Source organism: Vulpes lagopus, chromosome 1 (assembly GCF_018345385.1).
Source record: "Vulpes lagopus strain Blue_001 chromosome 1, ASM1834538v1, whole genome shotgun sequence".
In the NCBI taxonomy this organism is placed as follows: domain Eukaryota; kingdom Metazoa; phylum Chordata; class Mammalia; order Carnivora; family Canidae; genus Vulpes; species Vulpes lagopus.
In genome coordinates, this window is record NC_054824.1 from 35,326,108 (window position 1) to 35,347,739 (window position 21,632).

The 21,632-nt window shown below is 36.6% G+C and overlaps 1 protein-coding gene across 1 annotated transcript in view; it reads left to right on the plus strand.

Annotated features, from left to right (window-relative positions):
* IMPG1 (interphotoreceptor matrix proteoglycan 1) overlaps positions 1-21,632 on the plus strand; it is a 134,574-nt gene that overhangs the window by 9,067 nt on the left and 103,875 nt on the right. Inside the window, exon 2 of the mRNA XM_041747463.1 lies at positions 14,817-15,050. Coding sequence (XP_041603397.1) covers positions 14,817-15,050 — 234 coding nt within the window. The remainder of the gene's footprint in view (positions 1-14,816; positions 15,051-21,632) is intronic.

The following is a 21,632-nucleotide window of genomic DNA, read 5'->3' on the forward strand; positions in this document are numbered from 1 at the left end:
CCTGTCTCTCTTTCTCTTCTAAGCAGGAAAGAGATTGCTGTGTCAGGAGGTATGTGTGTTTTCAATTTTACCAGATGACACCAAATTATTTTCCTAAATGTTTGTGCCATTTTGAGTGAGAATTTCTTTTGTACCAAATCCTCAAACACACTTCATATCAATATTGCTTGACTTTTTTTTCTTTTTCCCAGTCTTTGGGGACCAAGGATGTGGTAGTGAAATAGTACCTCATTGTGGTTTTATTTTGCATTTCCTTCATTAATAATGAGTTTTAAGTATTTCTTCATATATTTTTCCTTTTCTTGAAAATTCTTAAAGAATTTTGCCCATTTTTTCATTGGGATGTACATCTTTTCTTACTGATTTAGAGCAGTCCTTTAAAAGTTGTGAATATCAGTCCTTCTGTAGTTATGTGGCTTTCAGGTATCTTTTTCCAGTTTGTAGCTTGTCTTCTTTCTTAATGGTGACCTCTCATGAGAAGATATTCTTCATTTTAATGTAGATGAATTTGTGATCCTTTAACTTCATGGTTTGTGAAGATTTTCTGTCTCCTTAAAAACCTTCCCTGGGATCCCTGGGTGGCGCAGCGTTTTGGCGCCTGCCTTTGGACCAGGGCGCGATCCTGGAGACCTGGGATCGAATCCCACATCGGGCTGCCAGTGCATGGAGCCTGCTTTTCCCTCTGCCTATGTCTCTGCCTCTCTCTCTCTCTCTGTGTGACTATCATAAATAAATAAAAATTAAAAAAAAACCTTCCCTAGCTTAAAGTCATGAAAATATTCTCCTATATTGTCTTATACAAGTTGTAAAGTTTTGCTTTTCATACTTAAGCCACTAAAATTGATTGTGCATATGTATGTGTGTGTGAGAGATATGAAGTAGGAAGACAATGTCTTTTTTTTACATGGATAATTAATTGTTTTAGCCCCATTCTCTGGATAGTTTCTGCTTTTCTCTCTGCTCTGTGATATCCCTCCTGTCATGAACATAGTTTTTGTCCATTTTATTATCCCTGAGCCAATAACACATTGCTTTAATTATTACAAACTTAAAATAATCTTGATTTAACCATATTTCCCTGGCTTTGTTCTCTTTCTACAGGAATATCTAAACTATTCTTGACCCTCCACTCTTCCATAACAGATTCTAAAACTAGCTCACCAAGTTCTACAAAACACTTTATTAAGGAGATTGAAATTGTGTTGAATCTATAGATCACTATGAAGAGAATTGATACCTTTATAATGTTAAATCTTCCTATCCAAGAGCATGAAATATCTCTCCTTTTATTACTACCTTACAATAAAGTTGCGTGATTTCTTTATTAAGGGCTTACATATCTTGGACTTATCCCTAGCTACTTTATATTAATTGTTATCATGTAAATGGCATGGTTTTATATCCCTTAGCTTTGCTGAACTATTTTAATTCTGAAAATTCACTAGCAATTCTTTGGAGTTAAAAATTTTTTAACTTAAATAGTTAAAAATGTTTCATCCATGAATAAAGAAAATTTGAGTTTTTCTTTTTGGGTCTTTGTATCTTTTATTGTTTTATATTTTCTTACTATCCCCAATGGGCCACCTAGTAAATTAAAGACAAATAGTGATTGCACATATACTTACCTTGTTATTGATCTTGGAAGGAGGACTTTCATGCTTTACCATTAGGTATGATGTTTGTTTTACCTTTTGCATTTGTTTTCTTTATGTAATTGCCCTATATATAGTTGCTTTCTATTCCTAAGAGTTTCAACCATTAATAAATATAGATATTTATTCTGTACTTCTTCTATATCTATTCAGATTACCAGCTGTTTTGTTCTCTCTTAATTCATTAATGTAATAAATTACCTTAATCAATTTTCAAATACTAAATCAATGCTACATTTCTGAGATGATAAATCCAACTTGACCATGACCTTTTTTCACACACTACTGGATTCCATTTGCTAATATTTTATTTCATACTATTTATTAATAAGTAAGATTGGACCATTATTTTTATCTCATACTTTTCTTTGCAAGCTTTGTAAGACTTCGTATGAAAATGAAGTTTGTTTGTTTTTTTTCCCTATGTCTGATAGAATTCACAGGTAAAACTAGAGAATGATATTTATGGAAAAATATTTGATAACTGACTCAACTTCTTTAAATATTTGATAACTGACTCAACTTCTTTAATATTTGATAACTGACTCAACTTCTTTAAAATATTTGATAACTGACTCAACTTCTTTAAACCTTCTTTAAAGGTTTCCTATCTCTTTTTATATTAGTTTTGGTACATTGTATATTTGCAGAAATTTATCCACTTCATATAGAATTTTAAATTTTTGGCAAAACATTATTCATAATATCCTCTTGTTATGTTTTTCACATCTATAGAAAATATAATGATGTCCTCCTTTTTCAATCCTGATAAGATTATGTCTTTTCCTTACTTTATTAATCTTGGTTTTTTGTGTTTTTTATTAGCATTTTCAAAGAAAAAATTTTGACTTTTATTTTTTTCTTCTCTTCATGCTATAATCTTTTACTTTTTTAAATCTTTTCTTTTCGTATTTTCTTTGAGTTAACTTTGTATTCGTTTGCTAACTTCCTGAGATGGATGTTTAGCTCACTAACATTTAACTTTTTTCTTTCTTCTGAAGTAAACATTCTCATGAGATAAATTTGCCCAGCAAATACTAATGTTGCCATACCCCACAAGTTTTATTATGTAGTACTTTTATCATTTGATAAAAATATTTTTAATATACAGTATTATCTCTCTATTAATGTATGGGGTTTTTTATAAGGATTTTTTTTTTTTTTAGTTTCCAAATATATGGAGATTTTCCAGCTTTTTTTTTTTATATTATTAAAGATTTTATTTATTTACTCATGAGAGACACAGAGAGAGAGAGAGAGAGAGAGAAAGAGAAAAGCAGGCTCCATGCAGGGACCCCAATGCGGGACTCGATCCCAGGACTCCAGAATCACGCCCTGGGCTGAAAGCAGGCGTTAAACCACTAAGCCACCCAGGGATCCCTTCCAGCTGTTTTTTCAAACTAATTCTTAGCTTACTTCTCCATTTGTCTGAGAACATAATGTACATGAATTATAGTTCAATATATATAGTCAATATTTGTGTATGTTCTCCCTGTGCTTGAAAAGAAGGTATATTTTATATTATAAATATATAATATATAATACGTACTATATTTTATAATAAAGGTCAAGTTTAATCATGTTTTCCATCTTCTAAATTCTTATTGAATTTATCTGCTTTTTCTATCAATTACCAAGAAAGATCCTAAAAATCCACCCGCTATTATTGTTGATTTTACTTTCATTATTATTCTGTCAACTTTTGCTTTATATATTTTGAGTTTATAATATTAAGTGCATAAAATTGTAACTTGTTACCTCTTTCTGATGACTTTATACTTATATCATTATGATATTACAGTCTTCTTTTTTGTAATACCTTCTGGCAAATAAGAAACTTTGTCCACTGGTGTGCTGGAACTGACTTATACAACTTACAGGAGCCACTTGCACACATCTCTTCACAAGTTAGTGCTTGGTAATGTCATATCAGTGGCCTGAAATCAGCCATGGGGGAATAGGAACACGTGGAAATTGGAAAATGCTACAAATCAAGCCTTCTTACCTACCCCCAAGCTCCGTTTGTTTTTGTTTTTGTTTTTGTTTTTGTTTTTTAAGATTTTATTTATTTATTCATGAGAGACACAGAGAAAGAGGCGAAGACACAGGCAGAGGGAGAAGCAGGCTCCATTCAGGAAGCCCAATGTGAGACTCGATCCCGGAACTCCAGGATCACGCCCTGAGCTGAAGGCAGATGCTCAACCATGGAGCCACCCAGGCGTCCCCAAGAGCCATTATTAAACATTTACCAGCATAGCTCTGACTTCATTTGATATTAATATTGCTACACCAACTTTCCTTTGGTTAGTGTTTACAGATATAAATTTTTTCCATCCTTTTCATTTCAACTTCTTTGTATCTTTCCATTTAGATGTGTCTCTGAAAACAGCATATGATGGTTTTTTTTTGTTGTTAAGATTTTATTTATTTATTTATGAGAGACACACAGAGAGAGAGAGAGAGATGCAGAGACACAGGAAGAGGGAGAAGCAGGCCCCATGCACGGAGCCTGATGTGGGACTCGATCCTGAGACTCCAGGATCACACTCTTGGCTGAAGGCAGGCACTCAACCGCGGAGCCACCCAGGGATCCCCGGGATTTTTATTTTAAATGCAGTCTGACAATCCTCTGTCTTTTAACAGGAGCACTTTGTCTGTTTGCATTTAGTGCGTTCCAAATATTACATGGAACATACTTACACTAAAAAAAATTATTAGTTGTTTATCTGAAATTCAAATTTGCCTGGGTGTTCTATATTTTATTTGCTAAGTCAGGTAATTCTATTCCTATCCTGTTCCTAACCTTAAACCTCAGAACAGAATGGTACCAGATCATAATAACTGCTAACAATGTGCCAGGCCTTCTACAAAACCCATGACAAGGCAGTCCTGGTGGCTCAGCGGTTTAGCGTCGCCTTCAGCCCAGGGCCTGATTCTGGAGACCGAGGATCGAGTCCCCCGTCGGGCTCCCTGCGTGGAGCCTGCTTCTCCCTCTGTCTGTGTCTCTGCACGCCCCCCCATGAATAAATAAATAAAATCTTAAAAAAAAAAAACCATGACATTTTGTCATTTAGTCTTCAAAACAAAACAAAACTATATAACATGCAAGGATTAATCCAAGACTATGGTGTTGAAATTACTGTTATACCTTTTTTAGGTTAGAAATCTAACACATATAGAGATTATCTGCCCAAGTTCAGCAAATGACTCAGAAAGGCAAGACTATCTTACTGCAATTTCAGTCCCACAGGTATTCAAAACGAAGTCCATCTTTCTTTTCTACATGAACGGTGATGGGTCCTTGTGCATCAGAAAATTAACAGGCAGAGATTTATAACTATTTCTATTTAATCTGCTCCAATTCTGATCTTCTTGAGTAGTTAAAATATTTTTTGTGGAAATATCTGCATCAGTGCTATACATGAAATTCTCTCTACTCAGAATTCCCACATACTCTAAGATCAGGTTTGCATGAAAGCTCTAAAAAAAGGAAATTTGACTTTCATGGTTTGCAATATCAGAATCACAAGCAGCAGTGAGACTTAGAAAATAGAGATGCTGAGCTAAATTAGAGCTAATTCTGATATGAGTTCTTTAGACATCATCAGAATCTAATGAGATACCTATGTTCCAAGTATATTGCATTCTTGGGATCACAGGGAGAAAGATATCCCATAGTCCAGCAACTTAGCACTTTGGAACCAGAAGGAAAGTGAATATTTGGCACATTATCATTTAATGTGTCCCATAAGCAAATCCACATTCTTGTCCCATGATATTTTCTTAGTGCATCCCCAGCTTCTGAAGTTTTCTTCCTCCTGAAATTTGGGGAATTTTTTTCCATAGGCTCTGTAGTAGGTCTCTATGAATACTGCCACTTGTCTTCTTCACCAACTTCAAAGCAGATCATGGACTCATCATGGATTGTCTCTGGCTGATGAATTACCTGGTCCTACTCAAGTATAACCATCTATTTTCCATGCCATTCAACATCTGTGTCATGCTACATTCAAAAAAATGCTCTAAACTACACTCTCCCATACATGTGTGAAGTACAATTGCAACTGGTCATCCAACATATCAGATTGACTGGTAATATTCCATTTGGATTTTCTTACCAATAGCCTGTGTGTTTATTTAAACTCTGGAAGGACTTCTGAAACTTATGGAGATGGTGCCAAATAAGTATCCATGATGTGTTAAAAACTGGGAAGCAGAAGAAAGGAAAAAGTTAATAGTATTTAAGTTAATGTAAAGATGAAATTATTAAAAGCAACTAAATGGAGTTGGTCCCACTTGTACATGGAGCAGGTAGCTGCCTACCCAGAGTGATTTGAGAGGTACTAAAAATCCAGGTGCTAGAGAAAAATTGGGTTTCTTTTTAGTTCCTAAAAATAAGCTTCCGCTAGGCTGGCCAGCAACTTGAACCTATTTAGGAGAGAAAGGATTCTGCTAATTTTGCTTATGTAATCCTAAACATTTTAAACTTTCCTGCTAAAATTCTGAAGTAAATGTAGCACTCCATGAAGAAGTAATGTGTTGATCCTGTAGTTTACCATAATCTGTGACCCCACAACATTTACCTTGAGAACACTTGAGAGTTGAGGGTCTTCCTGTGGTTCTGGAATTACAGTATGAACAGTGCCCTGGAAACTGGCTGTAGCTGTGCATGGACCTCAGCCAGCGTCCATTGTGAAGCAATGCCAAATCTTAGATGAAGGCAGCCATGTGAGACCCTCACACCACCCTAAGACTAGTACTTCTGTTGTGTTTCTCTCCTCTCCCAGGACAGAGAAGACTGTCATCTTTGACACTCCTCCCCTTCTCAATATGCCTTCCTCTCTCTCCCCACAAAGTGGGAGAGGGGAGAGTTAACACTCTCTCTAGTATTTCTGTTTCAAATGCAGTTGAGGACAAGGATCTCTGCCTCTGCATTCTTGACACTTACCAGACCTGAAAACCTCATGACTCCACCTGCTCAGAGGTCACCTCCTCTGGACACAAAAGAGACAACCCCCTTTCTCTTGCTTACTTCTGTCTTCAACTTCAGTTCTGTTCCCACCCACTCACCAAACCGCATGAGTCCTCAACAAGAAATGCAATTTTCCACCTCAACAAAATTTCTCAGTATCTCACCTATAGGTTTAGATTTTTTTCTATGCAGCCAGGTAAAAGGGGGGCTCAATACTTAATTATGCAAAGAGAGAATAAAAAGCAGGAATTAGCAACTCTTATTCCTTGTAATGACTTTCCAAGGTCCTAACCCTTTTTGTTCTGACATATCAAGTATAATGCCTAAACCTTATTTTGCGATGAGGAAAAAAAAAAAAAAGACAATGCAACTGCTCTAATTCTTTGAGACAAGGGACCACTGATTCTCGTTCTCATAGAGTGAGATGTTGCTGAACAACCCAGTTTGGGAAGTAAACAAGACTGAATGGCATCCAAGTTTCAAAAGCTTCAGAGAGAAAACCCACATGTCATTGACAGTCAGCCTATATGCTGACTACTGAAGGAGTTTATTCACTTCATATTTCATTAAAGAAAATCAGTAGATGCTTCCTTAATTTCTATGATTGTCTTCTTTATCATTTATTTCAACACATTTTCACTAGGGCTAGCATTGTAGAAATTTAATGGGAACACATGCAGGAAGAAAGGTAGGAAAACAAGGTCTAGAAGCTTATGTTTCTCACTTGATTGTGTAGAAAATAATCTTAAAATCCATGCAATTTTCTGGAAAAACATTAAACAAGGTATTCAGTATATCCACATAAGTTTTGAGGTATATGTTAAGCACAATGTACATTTAGTTGCCCTTGCTCTTTGGAAAAATTTCTCAGGTGTGTAATTGAGTGTTTCTACTAAGATGGGAGGTGGACAGGGATATAATGGATCACAAAGAAGCTGAGCATTTGTGTAAAGTCCACAAACCCTTGCTCAGTTTTGGTAAGGTCAGGAAGCTTGTGCAAGATTAAATTATTATTTTTGAAATTTTCCAGTCATTGATTTGGTCCTGAAATGTTATCTACTCTCTCTCTGTGGAATTCTGTTCTCCAAATGGAGATTTTTATTCTATAGGAATTCCAGTAACTTTTGTCTCTGCTTCTGTTAATTCATTCATTAAGGCATTGCAGCCATTTCCCTTAGGAAACATAATGGGTTTGCTAAGTGCTTATACCAGTGACTGTGGCTTTGATAACAATGCTGCCAGAAAAGCCCCATTCTCCTTTTCCTGTTGTCTGTTTTATCATCACAATATATATACATTAATCCTATATTTTAAGCCTGCAGGGTTAGATAGCTGGAAAATATCTCTCTAGAAGTGAATTTGGTGAAGAGTGGTCCAAACAGGTTGGTAAGGATCCACGTGAATATATAAACAAGAAAGAGACTGATTCATGGGCAAAGCTGAGCCTTGGAATGGAAACTTCAAGAGCAGCCTATACCTGCTGGCCAACTTTAGTATAGGAAGGAAAAAAATTGATATGACAGGGAAATGATAGCTTCCAGGATACCAGTCAACATCAAGACCACATGGTCACCAGTCTAGAATCTACAGTGGAAGAGATGCTTTTGATGGAAGGGCTAGCCTTCACATTAGCTAGTAGATAAGTATAAGCAATCTAATTTTAAAACAATAAAAGAAGAGTCAAAAGCCCATTATTTCAGCCCATTATGCCACTCTACCATTGGACAGATTTGACTTTTCCTTAGAATGAAGTCATGTTTTAATTTAGTATTTGAATCCAGTGTTTCTTTCATTAATTTCCTTTTCTTTATATGTGGAAATTTCCAAACTTGTCATAGCTATACTGTATTGCAGGATTTGGGTTAGCTCAAGGATAGAGTAAGTAAAGAAAAGAAAAAAAAAAAGACCCTCTCCAATTTAACCTTCCGTGTCGAACACTTTTCTTAGCCTGCCCATGAACATATTGTATTGCTTCCTGCCCACTTAAATATTTTCTGCCACACCTTTCATGAGAGCCTCTTAGCCTTTTGGGAGTCCATTCCACCATGGCTCTCTGAGCCCTTCTTCAAATTATCTGTTTTGCTGAAAAATCACCCTCACCATCATGATCTCCATCAACATGTCAGTACTCAGCACGTACAATTCTAAACTCAAAGAGGTGATAGCAGCAGTTTATTTTCCAAGTTTTCAGTATGTATTACATGTTAGATGGCGACACCTTCTGGTGAAGTGACACATTATCATGTTGAATATACCAAGCTCTACGAGCACATTGCAAACCTCAAAATAAAAAAGAATGCAAAAGAAGAAGAAGAAGAAGAAGAAGAAGAAGAAGAAGAAGAAGAAGAAGAAGAAGAAGAAAAAGAAGAGAATGAAGGTGGGAAATGTTGATAGATTTGAGTGTGGTATTAGGGGAATTCTCACCCATATAGGACCTCGCTTTTCTTTTAAGATAAGTGGCGAAGCCAGATCTTTCAAAGAGGTTTGCTATGTGAGTGGAAAAAAGGGGTCAATAGCTAGAGGGAAAGTGGTATCAAGAGAATCCTTTAAATAGAAGAGAAAAGTAAGAGCATACTTGTAGGCTACTAGGAATAATCCAGCATAAAGTGGGGAAATAATGATGTTGGCAAATGACAGAAGAGTTTCTGGAAGAATGTCCTCAAGGGGTTAAAAAAAAAAAAGTGAGATCCAGTACATAAGTAAAGGAATTGACCTTGAATAGGAGCAGATCACTCATCAAGTAGTCACAAGAGGCAATGCAGAGTATCTGAACACAGATGCAGTCAGTGAGCAGATGCAGTGCTGAACACTGATAAAGTTCTCTTCTTACTCCTTTTGTTCTCAATAAAATGTGGAACAAGGTCATCAGCTGAAAGTGAGAATTGGCAAGAATGCGAGAAATCTGAGAAAAGTTGTATGTAGTTCTTCTGAAAAGAGTAAACTCAATGAATCAAGGAAACTTAGTGTGATACTAGTAAGGATCATACATTTAAAGTGGATCCAAATGGTTATTTTTTTCCCATCCATTTTCAGCTACAAGGTGCAAACGAGGAGTAGGAAGAAGGCTGAATTTAACATGGTTATGGTTTTACTCTCAATTATAATAATTGATGGACAAGGGAAGTGAGGACTTGTTATCCTAAAGAGCCAGGCAATATTAATATTCTTTCCTGTTGATACCCATGGTTTTAATTGATTCCATTTATTATTTATTTATTTATTCTTGGATAAATTGAAAGTATCTCAGGATGCTAACTTTACTAAAATATACTTTATGCATAACCTATCTCCTTTCTGTTCTTTTGGTTTTCAGTCACAAAGGAATTTTTGTCTTTTCACTTAGGATATTATCTTTAATAAAATGACTGTATCCAAAGCCTCTGTTATTAGACCTGTAGCTGAGAGAAGAAATTTAAAAGGGAGGTTGTAATAATGTAGGTGGATAGGACATAGGAAACTAATTTTTATGGCCTAATTTTTTTAAATGAATCTAACTCATATGTATATTGTAAAAGACTCATTAACTAGCTCCACAGGAATTTTTCATCAATTCACTTGATGAATCTGTACTGCATACGTGTCATGTACAAAACACTGTACTAGGTAAGCACCAAGGTGAATTGAAAAGAGGACAAGATCATAATACTAAGGTATTTGAAGTCTAAAAGTCTAGGTTTTGCAAATACAAGGGTATTTGCAGCCTAAAGAGGAAAACATATTTATAGCAAATTATTCTTCAAACAAGCACAACAGGGGCACATGGGTGGCTCAATCAGTTGAGTATCTGCCTTTGGCTCAGGTCATGATCCCCAGGTCCTGGAATGGAGCTCCCCATGGAGCTCCCCACAGGGAGCCTGCTTCTTCCTCTCCCTCTGCCATTCCCCCTGCTTGTGCACTCATGCTCTCTCTCTCTCTCTCTCTCTGTCAAATAAAGAAATAAAATCTTAAAAAAAAAAAAAAACAAGCACAACAACACAATTCTATGACATTTGTACATCCAGTTTAGCACTATATACCATCCTGGGCTGAACCACAGTAGACACTTAAGGAACACTGGTGAATCAGTAAATCAGTAAAGACATGAACCACACTGAAGCAACACACAGGATCAATGAATGAATTCTGACCATGGGGTCTGAGAAAGCTTAGTGGAGAAAGAAAGCTTAGAAACTGGCCAGTGAAAGAAGGAAAAGTACAGCCCTCTAATATGAAGGAACAGACAAGCATGAGCTGAGCACTAAAGCAAGGAAGTACAGGAAGACATCGGAGATACACGTAGTCTTGTCTGAGGACTCAGAAGTATCCTGAAAGAGTATGTAAAGAAGGAAGAGTGATACCAGGAAGTGAACTGCCTGGACTGTTGGATAAAGGAGTTTTTACTGAACACTTACCCTGTTTTAAGTGCTGCCCAAATGTAACTCATTTACTAAGATCACAGAAACCCTGTAGGAGAAGTACTATCATTCACCATTTTACAGGGGAGGAAACTCAAGCACGATAGGTCAAGTACTTCCAAGTTGTATGGCTGGTAATTCACAGAGCCACAGCCCTGTGCCCACTGGTGCTATTAAAACATTTTGAATAGTTGAGCAACATATGATTTCTGTTGCTACCACATTTTTCTTTCACAAATAATGAACATATTTAAATTAAATTTAGAAAGTAAGCAATGAATGTTAGCTGTCTCTCATCTATATTTAGAAGTTCTGAATATGCAAATGTATAGATTGCTATTTTTTTCTTTTCTTCATTCAACGATATGACTGTTTCCCAAAACTATTGACTTACAATTGTTTTCCTGGTGATTAATCTATAATATAGTACAATTGCATTAATTTTGGTTCTAATTCATATTATATTTAATTAACTTTTTCTAATATTCTTATACTCTAGAAAAGAGGGTTTTTCTGTTTGTTTGTTTGTTTGTTTGTAATCACTTTGCCTTTCTTTCTCTTTGTAACTTTGAACTTTACCCAGAAATAATTATTGATAGCAGCCAATTCAACATAATACAGGTTACACAAGTATTTTCTCCTCAAAAGATTTTCTAATCTTCTATTAAATATGCTCCTTTCTTATAGCAGGTCATTCAACTATCAATTCATTCTCATTAAACTTTCATCTACTCTTTCCAAAACTTATATAAAATAAAATATAAAACCATGAAAATGCATCCAGAGAATCAAAGCTAGTTCAATTTCGACATTACTATTTATGCAGCATGGAGGCTAGCATCTAATGCGATCTAATTGCTTTACCAAACAGTGCTTTCATTAGCTACAATAAATATCAGCTCTTTTTACCTCATTGAAATCTGCAACATTCCATTTTCAATTCTTTAAATTTGGGGTTTATTTTATTTGAAATCCTTGAGAAAGACAGACTTTTTAGGTGTGGCTTGTTCTATAAATACTTTCGGACGCTTAGTCCCTATTCTCAGAGACTTTACCTACCTCTTTTCTAGTGATGACTTGAAGTCAAGACCCAGGCAAAAGATTCTGTTCCATGCCCAAGTGATGGTATCCACATTCCCCTGTGGTTGTCTCTATGTAACTTAGAGGAACAGAGGCTGAGGTGTCTGATACTCATGTGAAAAAGGACACCAGAGAAAGATGGAAGATGGTTAACCTAAAGTAGAGAAATGCCTAATATAGAGGAAATATGAGGAAATGTCAACTTGATCTTTGCCCTTCTAGAGGGCAGAAATAGGACGAATATTGGAAGCTACTAGAAGATAATTTTCTGCTCAAAGAAAAAATTACTTAAGCAGAGATTTCAAAAACGGAACAAAGTACTTCCTGGATGAGGCAGAGAACCATTTGTAGAATATTTGCCATGGGTGTCCCTCAGCAAGAAGATATTAAAAGTTCAGTGACCATATAATTCATTTTCCAAACAGGAAACATTTGAGAATGAAGGGATAGCTGCAATAAACCAGGATATCCCAAGCAAACCAAGTCGTACTTCAACCTAATTCACCTCCAGTTATGTGCACTTGACATGTGGAGAATAGGGAAAATTGGAACTAGTAAGGAAAAGATAACAGGTCATGGGATTCTGGGACACATAGCAAATCTGTAACTTTTTCACCCCCTTCTATTCCTATCCTGAAAGAATGAAGTACAAAGATGCAGATTAAGTAGATCTATGTGAGCAAGCCTGGATATGAGTGTTAAGACCCAGAAGAATCCAAGTAGGATCAATTCCAGGACAGGGCACTCTTTCCAGAACCAAGGTGGAGTAAATACTATTCCCAAAGCAAGTTATTCAGAGAATTCTACTAGAGCATAACATTTAAAAATAAGAACAGGATAAACACCAAAAGGTGGAATATTGTGGGGGGTGACGAAGTGGAGAGCAGGACCAGCACTGCAACAGGCACTGTGAGAAGAATGGAGGTGCAGGATGTATAAGGAGCACAGTTTCCCAAAGGTCTGTGCTTACCATACTGGATGGGCATAGAATTATCAAATGATGAACATTTTTTTCTTCCATTCTTAGTGGCAATTAAGATGTAATTACAAAAACTTTTTCTGTGACTTATACTGAAATCTATGATTGTTTGAAAGGTTATTAAAAATTAACATTCCTAAGCTAAAATTCCCATTTTACTAGCTGCAGTGACACTAATGGCTGTACAGATAGCTTCTATCCCTTTCTTGTACTTGCCAATGTTCAGTGGACACCTTCCAGTCTACCATGCAGCTAGCCTAACTCAGGGAATATTGACCACCTCCAGAGTTAGAACGGGCCACTCAGAGAAATTCCAGTCCCCTGCTCTCTAATCACTCAATTCAAGCTAGATGCATTGGTATATCCCTTGGTAACTGGTATTGGTCCAGGCACATGGCATAAGACAGCCATACTTTAGGGAAAGGTTATTTTTCAAAATGTTCAAGGGCAAGCAAGTTAACTTGGTGGAAACCAGCCTATAGATAGAGTCACCCCGTGAGGGAACTGAACAAAGAGAATGAGAGAATGGCAGAAAGGCAGAGTTAGAGCTCTCTTTTCATCAGGCATTCCTTACTGTTAGCTTTCCTTTCTTTGTGATAAACTTCCTTATTGTTTAAACCATTTTGAGATGGGTTGTCTTGACTCTTCACCTGAAAGTGTCCTTACAGATCCATAAAACAGTGGTTTCCCAAACCTGCATGCATATTAGAATCACCTACAGACCTTCAAAAGTTGCTGATGCCTACGTTCTGCTCAGAGATTATGATTTATTGGTTTGGTATGTGGCTTGGTGAGAAAATTAATCCATATGCTCCCTTTCATCCTGGAGATTCCTGAGAATTTATCACTGTCCAAGATTGACAGAGTACTCTAAGACTCCTCAAAATGACAGAGAATATGTATTCTCACAGAACTCAGTACACCCCCTGTAATGAAGGAGGGACTTTTATGCTTTGTGGCAAAATTTGAGTTGCTTCACGGCTACCCTGCTTGAATTTCTGCATGATTCCCTTGTCTCTGCCAGAAGATTAGTGTTTGAGGCCCTTCTTTAATAAGTCTAGACCTAACCCTAACAAATACAGTAGTGCCAGCAGGATGAAATGTCTTAGGAAGTTAAATCCTCTGCCAACCTGATCTCTTCATACTCCCCTTCATCTTTCCTCTCACCTCCCTACGTAAAATATACTGCTTGCTCTGTAAAGTCGACTGAAAGTAACATGTCCTTGACCCAACTCACTTTCAACCAGACTGCCACACTCTGAGCCCCACCATACAGAAATCCTAGGCCTGCCACTAATAGACAGGAAGGTTGTTTTGTTGCATTTTCCCCCCTAGGTTTTTAAAAGCACTCCACTTCCTCATCCAAAGTGCACCTCTGGGTACCACAATATGCTATCATTCCCCACTTGAATTATAATGTCTATCAAAAGAGCCATCTCTCGGGAGGCTTGAGTGCTAAGTGGGGAGTGATTTTTAGAGATGTGTGGGAAATGGTTTCAATATTTGGCAGTTCCTAAAGGCAAGATGATTTGAGATGTTGGTGATTTAAAAAATACACTTGATCAGCTCATTATGCTATTCCCCTATTTCTGAAAATGGCTTGTCACTGAAATTTGGCAGTTGCACCGAAGTAGAACTTAAATAAACTAGAGAATTATAACTTCTGGTTAATTCATTTATCATATGTTTCACATATATCGATGTATATATTCACCAGGAAATCAATCTTTCTTTTACAGATCTCTCCATTAAAATATACCATTCTGAAACTAAAGACATAGACAATGCCCCAAGAATCGAAACAACCGAAAGTACTCCAAAAATGTATAAAGTGTCAACCATGAAACGAATATTCGATTTGGCCAAGCATCGAACAAAAAGGTCAACATTTTTCCCAACTGGGGTTAAAGTCTGTCCACAGGAATCCATGAAACAGATTTTAGCCAGTCTTCAAGCTTATTATAGATTGAGAGGTAAGGAAAGAAATGGAACCTGTTTAGCCTCTCATTCTTTTTATCCTTTCCCTTTCACTCATCCATACAATGTCTTTAGCCCCAAACTTTCAGAGTCTTTCATTTAGTCGCAGGAGTTATAAAAATCAGGCAATTAACCTAACAGTAATGAGTAGTAAACTTTCAAAACTATGGTAGATATTTGCTTTTACATTTAAAATAATGTCTTCTGCAACATAGAACTATTAAGGCATTTAACAAGTCACCAGAAGGACTGGTACCTGGGTATTATCTCTTTGTTTTATTTTTGCCAAAACCCAATATTGGATTTTAATATTATTATTATGAAGTAAGAAGCACAGAATGATTACAATGTCAGAAAACTGAGCAAGTTGATTTATGACTTAAGATTTCATTTTTCAAAAGCAACATTACAATCCATATCCTCTTTCCCTTCTTGTTAAGTTTAAATTGTTTATTGCTGATCCAGCAAAAAGTTCTGAAGTTTGGAAACCTGGAGGCACATCCAAGTGCAGAAGAGTCACAAATTAACAATGATTTACCAAGATATAATGCAGGGATGTTAACAGGAGTTACAACACAATTACTGTGATTTCCAGGAGAGTTACAGTACAGTTTTTACCCCAAGACAGCCTAACAGGATTCTTGTGACTTTCTCAGAAATCATTATGGAATTAAATCACACCACAGTTATCAGTGGCTATCTTTGTAATTCACTTACTGCAGATGAAAAAGTAGCTATGGCTGCTTCTTTAAATGAAAAAACAAAACAAAACAAAACACAAAACAATCTTTAGTAGATATTATTAAATCTCCCAGTTTGTTCCAAATAATGCAAAATATCTTATCTAGCTGAAGCCTAAACTCAATTCATTTTACATGTGAAAGTTGAGGGGGTTTGCTGAGGCCCATCTTCATCACATGAGATATTTATTTCCATTCCAAAAAGCACAGTCAACCTGCTCTATTTGATACCCATTAACTAGAATGTGCTGGTTCAATTCTAGCCTGTGATATATTGCAAATTATGACAATAGAGAACGCATTTCATGATACTAACATTCTGAAGTTCTTGAGTATTTACATCTGTAAAATGTACAAAGGTTGCATAAGTCTGGAGAGTTTTTGCTAGATTTTGGAGACGAGAGTCTCAAAAATATCAGGCCTTATGTTCCTCATATGTCTCATTTTATGTGGAAGAGACATTTGCTTTCTGACAGAAGCCACACCCACAGAAAAATGACAAGTACTGGATCACAGTCAGAAGGAGAACTCTAATTATAGAAAATCAAGTACACTATATTATTATTCTGAGTTCCTAGCATAGCACTTCTGCATGGCAGTTTCTGACTAAATGCTTGTTGATGGGTACAGGAGTCAAAGAGGCCACTGGGAATGCAAAGAGAAGACAATAATGTGTAAATTATTCATTTTGAATGTGCCTACACATTGATCAGATAATGACACTGGTAAATTTCATGTTGTTTGTTCATGAATGGAAGTGAAATATATAGCATATGCATCACATTGAATGTGAATATAACTGCTATTCTCATATAACTTCTAACCCTTTATGACATTCACAAATAGGATTCATCACAGGTGTTTATAAAATAGACTATTGCTGAACCAAGTTTTTAACTCTGAATTTTATTTTTTATTCTTGATTAGGTTTGTCTTTTTCATTCTTGCTTTCCTAGATGAAACAAACCACTGTTTTTCTCCCCACAGCAACAACAGTCCATTATTTTTATGCCTGCCCCTGGGTGATATGAAATTTTACTATTCATCAGCATGGGTTTCTTAAGTCTAACAAATTGGTTCACAAAGAAACAAGAAATAAGACTAGATACAAAGTGGTGCTCCTTTGACAGAGTAACACACTTGCTGTTTTTGTTACTGCTTTTGCAAAATTATCTTTTGACATCTTTCAAACTTAGGAGAGAAAGCTTCCGCATTCATCAAATCAAATGGAATATTGATATATTTATTTTTCCAATGCTTAAAGCAGCACAAATGAAAATGTTCTGAACTTCATAGTAGAATCGTAAATATGCTTATCCCAAAGCACAAATGAAAGACAGGCAAGTTTGTTTCTGGCAGTCTCCCAGGGGAACCCTGTGTTCCTACTCAAGCAAACTCCTCTCAAACATCCCACCCTTCTCTGTATCTCCCTCCCCCTTTCCCCCTTCTTCTTTTGCTCCTTCTCTCTCCTTCCACCTCTCTCCCAACCTCATCAAAAGCTTGATCTTTCTTTCACATTAATATATGCCTTAGAGAAAGATTAAGATAGAGGGAATCCTAGTTCTTGGTTCTCCATGTGTTATCCAAGACCAGCATCGTCACCAGCATCTGGCTAATTGTTAGAAATGCAGACCTACTTTCACCCCCACCATATCTATTTCCAGAATCTGTATTTTAATAAGACTCCAGGTAATCCATTTACACGCTATAGTTCTAGAATATCTAGCCAACACCTCCATTATACAGTTTAAAAAGTGAGGTGACATGATCAGCCAGGGCCAGCATTAGTGGCAGAGCATGGTTAAAACACAGCATTCTGACTCTTACTCCATTGTGTTATCTCTCCATCTAATGTGTGCCCAACCTTGGGCAAAAATACCCCCATTTTTACATACCATTGGTCTAACCTAATCCTTACAAATGTGAATAACTATCCCAGGACCAGCCTTGCCTCCTTGATGCATGTTCCCAAGGGTTCTTTCCACATCACCAAAGAGCCTACAGTGAAGCATTCAATAGAAAGATTGAGACTCTGGTCAGATTTCAGGCACTGGCCAGCAAATGTGGGAAGACTGAAGAGGCAAGGTTCTGGATGTCCCTAGAATCCCTGTGGAAATCTTTCCTGGTAGATTTAGGGAAGGATGGTGCAGGAAGTTAAATAAGAGGTAAGTTAAAAGGATAGAAAAATCCAGCTTTCAGAAGTTTTCAGACTCCTTCCAGCCATGAGATCCTTTGATGCTTTAACTTTCAAGGGTTCTTTTGATGTCCTCTTGGTAAGGATGGGAGAACTCTCCTAGTGGGGCATGAGCTGGTGCTCCCTGTTCTCCCAACTGCGGAAAGATGCTGCGCTTCCTGCTTTGTGCTAAGCTTCCAGGAGGCCAGAAAAATGACATCAGAGCAGTCCCCAAAAGAATTTGCCCCTCAAAAAAGTCTTAAGAAAAGCTACTTGTCCCTGTTTCATTTTAAACATTTTAATCCCTATAAACAACAATGCCCCAGAAAAATAATTCTTTTTGTCAGTTTCTTTTTTTTTAAATTTTATTTATTTATTCATGAGAGACACAGAGGGAGAGGCAGAGACACAGGCAGAGAAAGAAGCAGGTTCCATGCAAGAAGCCCACCGTGGGACTTGATGCCAGAACTGCAGGATCATGCTCTGGGCAGAAGCCAGAGGCACTAAACCACTGAGCCACCCAGGCGTCCCTTTTTTATCAGTTTCAAGATTTTAGTTAAATTCTAGTTAGCTAACATGTGGTGTAATATTAGTTTCAGGAATAGAATTTAGTGATTTATCACTTACATATAATACTCAATGCTCAACACCAGTGCCCTCCTTAATACCCATCACCCATTTAACCCATCCCTCTACACACCTCCCTCCAGCATCCCTTTGTTCTTTATAGCTAATGAGTTTGTTTTATGGTTAGCCTCTCTTTTTTTTCTCCCTATGTTCATGTGTTTCATTTCTTAACTCCTACGTATGAGTGAAATCGTATGGTATTTATCTTTTTCTGACTGACATTTCACTTAGCATAACATACTCTAGCTCGAACCACTTCATTGCAAATAGCAAGATTTCATTCTTTTTAATGGCTGGGTAATATTCCTCTGTGTGTGTGTGTGTGTGTGTGTGTGTGTATCACATTTTCTTTATCCATTCATCGGTCAATAGATATTTGGGCTCTCTCCATAGTTAGGATATTATTGATAATGTTGTTATAAACATCAGGGTGCATGTACCCCCTCAATTCTGTATTTTTGTATCCTTTGGGTGAATACTTAGTAGTGCAACTGTGGATCCATCCTAGGGTAGTTCTATTTTTAACTCTCTGAGGAATCTCCATACTACCTTCTAGCATGGCTGCACCAGTTTGCATTCCCACCAATAGTGCAAGAGGATTCCCCTTTCTCCCCATCCTCACCAACACCTATTGTTTCTCGTGTTATTCTTTTTAGCCATTCTGACATGTGTGAGGTAATATCTCATTGTAATTTTGATTTGCATTTCCCTGATGATGAGGGATGTTGAGCATCTTTTCATGTGCCTACTAGTCATCTGTTGTCTTCTTTGGAAAAATGTCTATTCATGTCATCTGACCCTTTTTAAATTGGATATTTATTTCTTGTGTGTTGAGTTTTATAAGTTCTTTATATATTCTGGATACTAACCCTTCAAATATCTTCTCCCATCCTATAGGTTGCCTTTTAGTTTTATTGATTGTTTCCTTTACTATGCAGAAGCTTTTTATCTTGATGAAGTTCCAATAACTCCTTTTATGCTTCTGTTTCCCTTACCTCAGGAGACATAGTGACTAAGAAGCTGCTCTAGCTAATGTCAAAGAGGTTACTGCTTGTGTTCTCCTCTAGGATTTTGATGGTTTTCTGTCTCACATTTAGGTCTTTCATTCATTTTGAATTTAATTTTGTGTATGGTGTAAGGAAGTGGTCCAGTTTCATCGTTTTGCACATTGCTGTCCAGTTATCTCTGCACCATTTGTTGAAGACACTGTCTTTTTTTCTACTGGTATTCTTTCCTACTTGGTTGGAGGTTAGTTGATCATATAATGTGGGTTTATCTCTGAGTTTTCTACTCAGTTCCATTGATCTATGTGTCTGTTTTTGTGCCAGTACCATACTGTATTGATCACTACAGCTTTATAATATAACTTGAAGTCTGGAATTGTGATGCTTCCAGCTTTGCTTTTCTTTGTCAAGATTGCTTTGACTATTTGGGGTTTCTTGTGGGTCCACACAAATTTTAAGATTGTTTGTTCTAGCTGTATGAAAAATACCATTGATATTTTGATAGGAATTGCAATAAATGTGTAAATTGCTTTGGGTAGTATAGATATTTTAATAATCTTTGCTATCCCAATACATGAACATGGAATATTTTTCCATGTCTTTGTATCATCTTCAATTCCTTTCATTAGCACTTTATAGTTTTCAGAATACAGATCTTTAACCTCTTTATCTAGGTTTATTTCTGGATATCACGGATTTTAGTACAATTATATCAGATCAATTCCTTGCTTTCTCTTTCTGCTGCTGCATTAGAAATATACAAGAGATTTCTGTACATTGATTTTGTATCCTGGGACTTTATTGAATTCATGTATCTAACAATTTTTGGTAGGGACTTTTGGGCTTTCTACATAGAGTATCATATCATCTGCAAATAGTGAAAATTTGTATTTTTCCTTGCCTATTTGGATGTCTTTTTATTTGTTGTTGTTGTTGTTGTTGTTGTTGTCTGACACCATGCCTTTCAGTTCTGTATTAAATAACAATGGTAAGAACAGATAACTCTGTCTTATTCCTGATCATAGAGGAAAAGCTCTGTTTTTCCAGATTAAGGTTGATATTAGCTGTGGGTCTTTTGTATAAAGCCTTTATGATGTTGAGGTATGTTCCCTCTATCCCTAGTTAAGGGTTTTTATCAAGAATAGATGCTTACTTTGTCAAATGCTTTTTCTGCATCTATTGAAAGGATCATATGGTTCTTATCTTTTCTTTTATTAACATGGTGTATCACTTAATTGATTTTCCAATATTGAAGCACCTTTGCAACCCAGAAATAAATCCCACTTGCTCGTGGTGAAAGATTCTTTTAATGTACTGTTGGGTGTGATTTGCTAGTATTTTGTTGAGAATATTTTTATCCATCTTAATCTGGGATATTGGCCTATAGTTCTCTTTTCTAGTGTGGTCTCTGTCTGGTTTTGCAATCAACATAATAATGCTGGCCTCATAGAGTGAGTTTGGAAGTATTCCTTCCATTTCTATTTTTTTGGAACAGTTTGAAAAGAATAAGTATTAATTCTTCCTTAAATGTTTGGTAGAATTCCCCTGGGAAGCCATCTGGCCCTGGCCTTTTGTTGGGAGATTTTTGATTACTGATTCAACTCCTTTGCTAGTTATTGGTCTGTTCAAGTTTTCTATTCCTTCCTGTTTTAGTTTTGGTAGTTTATATGCTTCTAGGAATTGATACATTTCTTCCAGATTGCCCAACTTATTGGCAGATAATTTTTCATAATGGTTTCTTATAATAGTTTGTATTTCTGTGGTGTTGGCTGTGATCTCTCCTTTCTGGGAAATAATTCCTTAAGTAGCTTCAGACATTTGTGCTTCAGGGAGAAAGTTCTCTCAGAGCCTTTGTGAAAAGGAGATTTTAATGGGGATGAGGGTGTTCTGTGTCTCTGAAGTAGGAGAAAGGGCAGCAGAAAAAGAAGCAGAGCTCAGAAGATGCAGGCACCAAAAACAAGCCTTAAATTGGACTGAAATAAAAGGAAGACTTAACCTGAGACCAAAAGAAACATGCCGTGGGGTACATTGAAC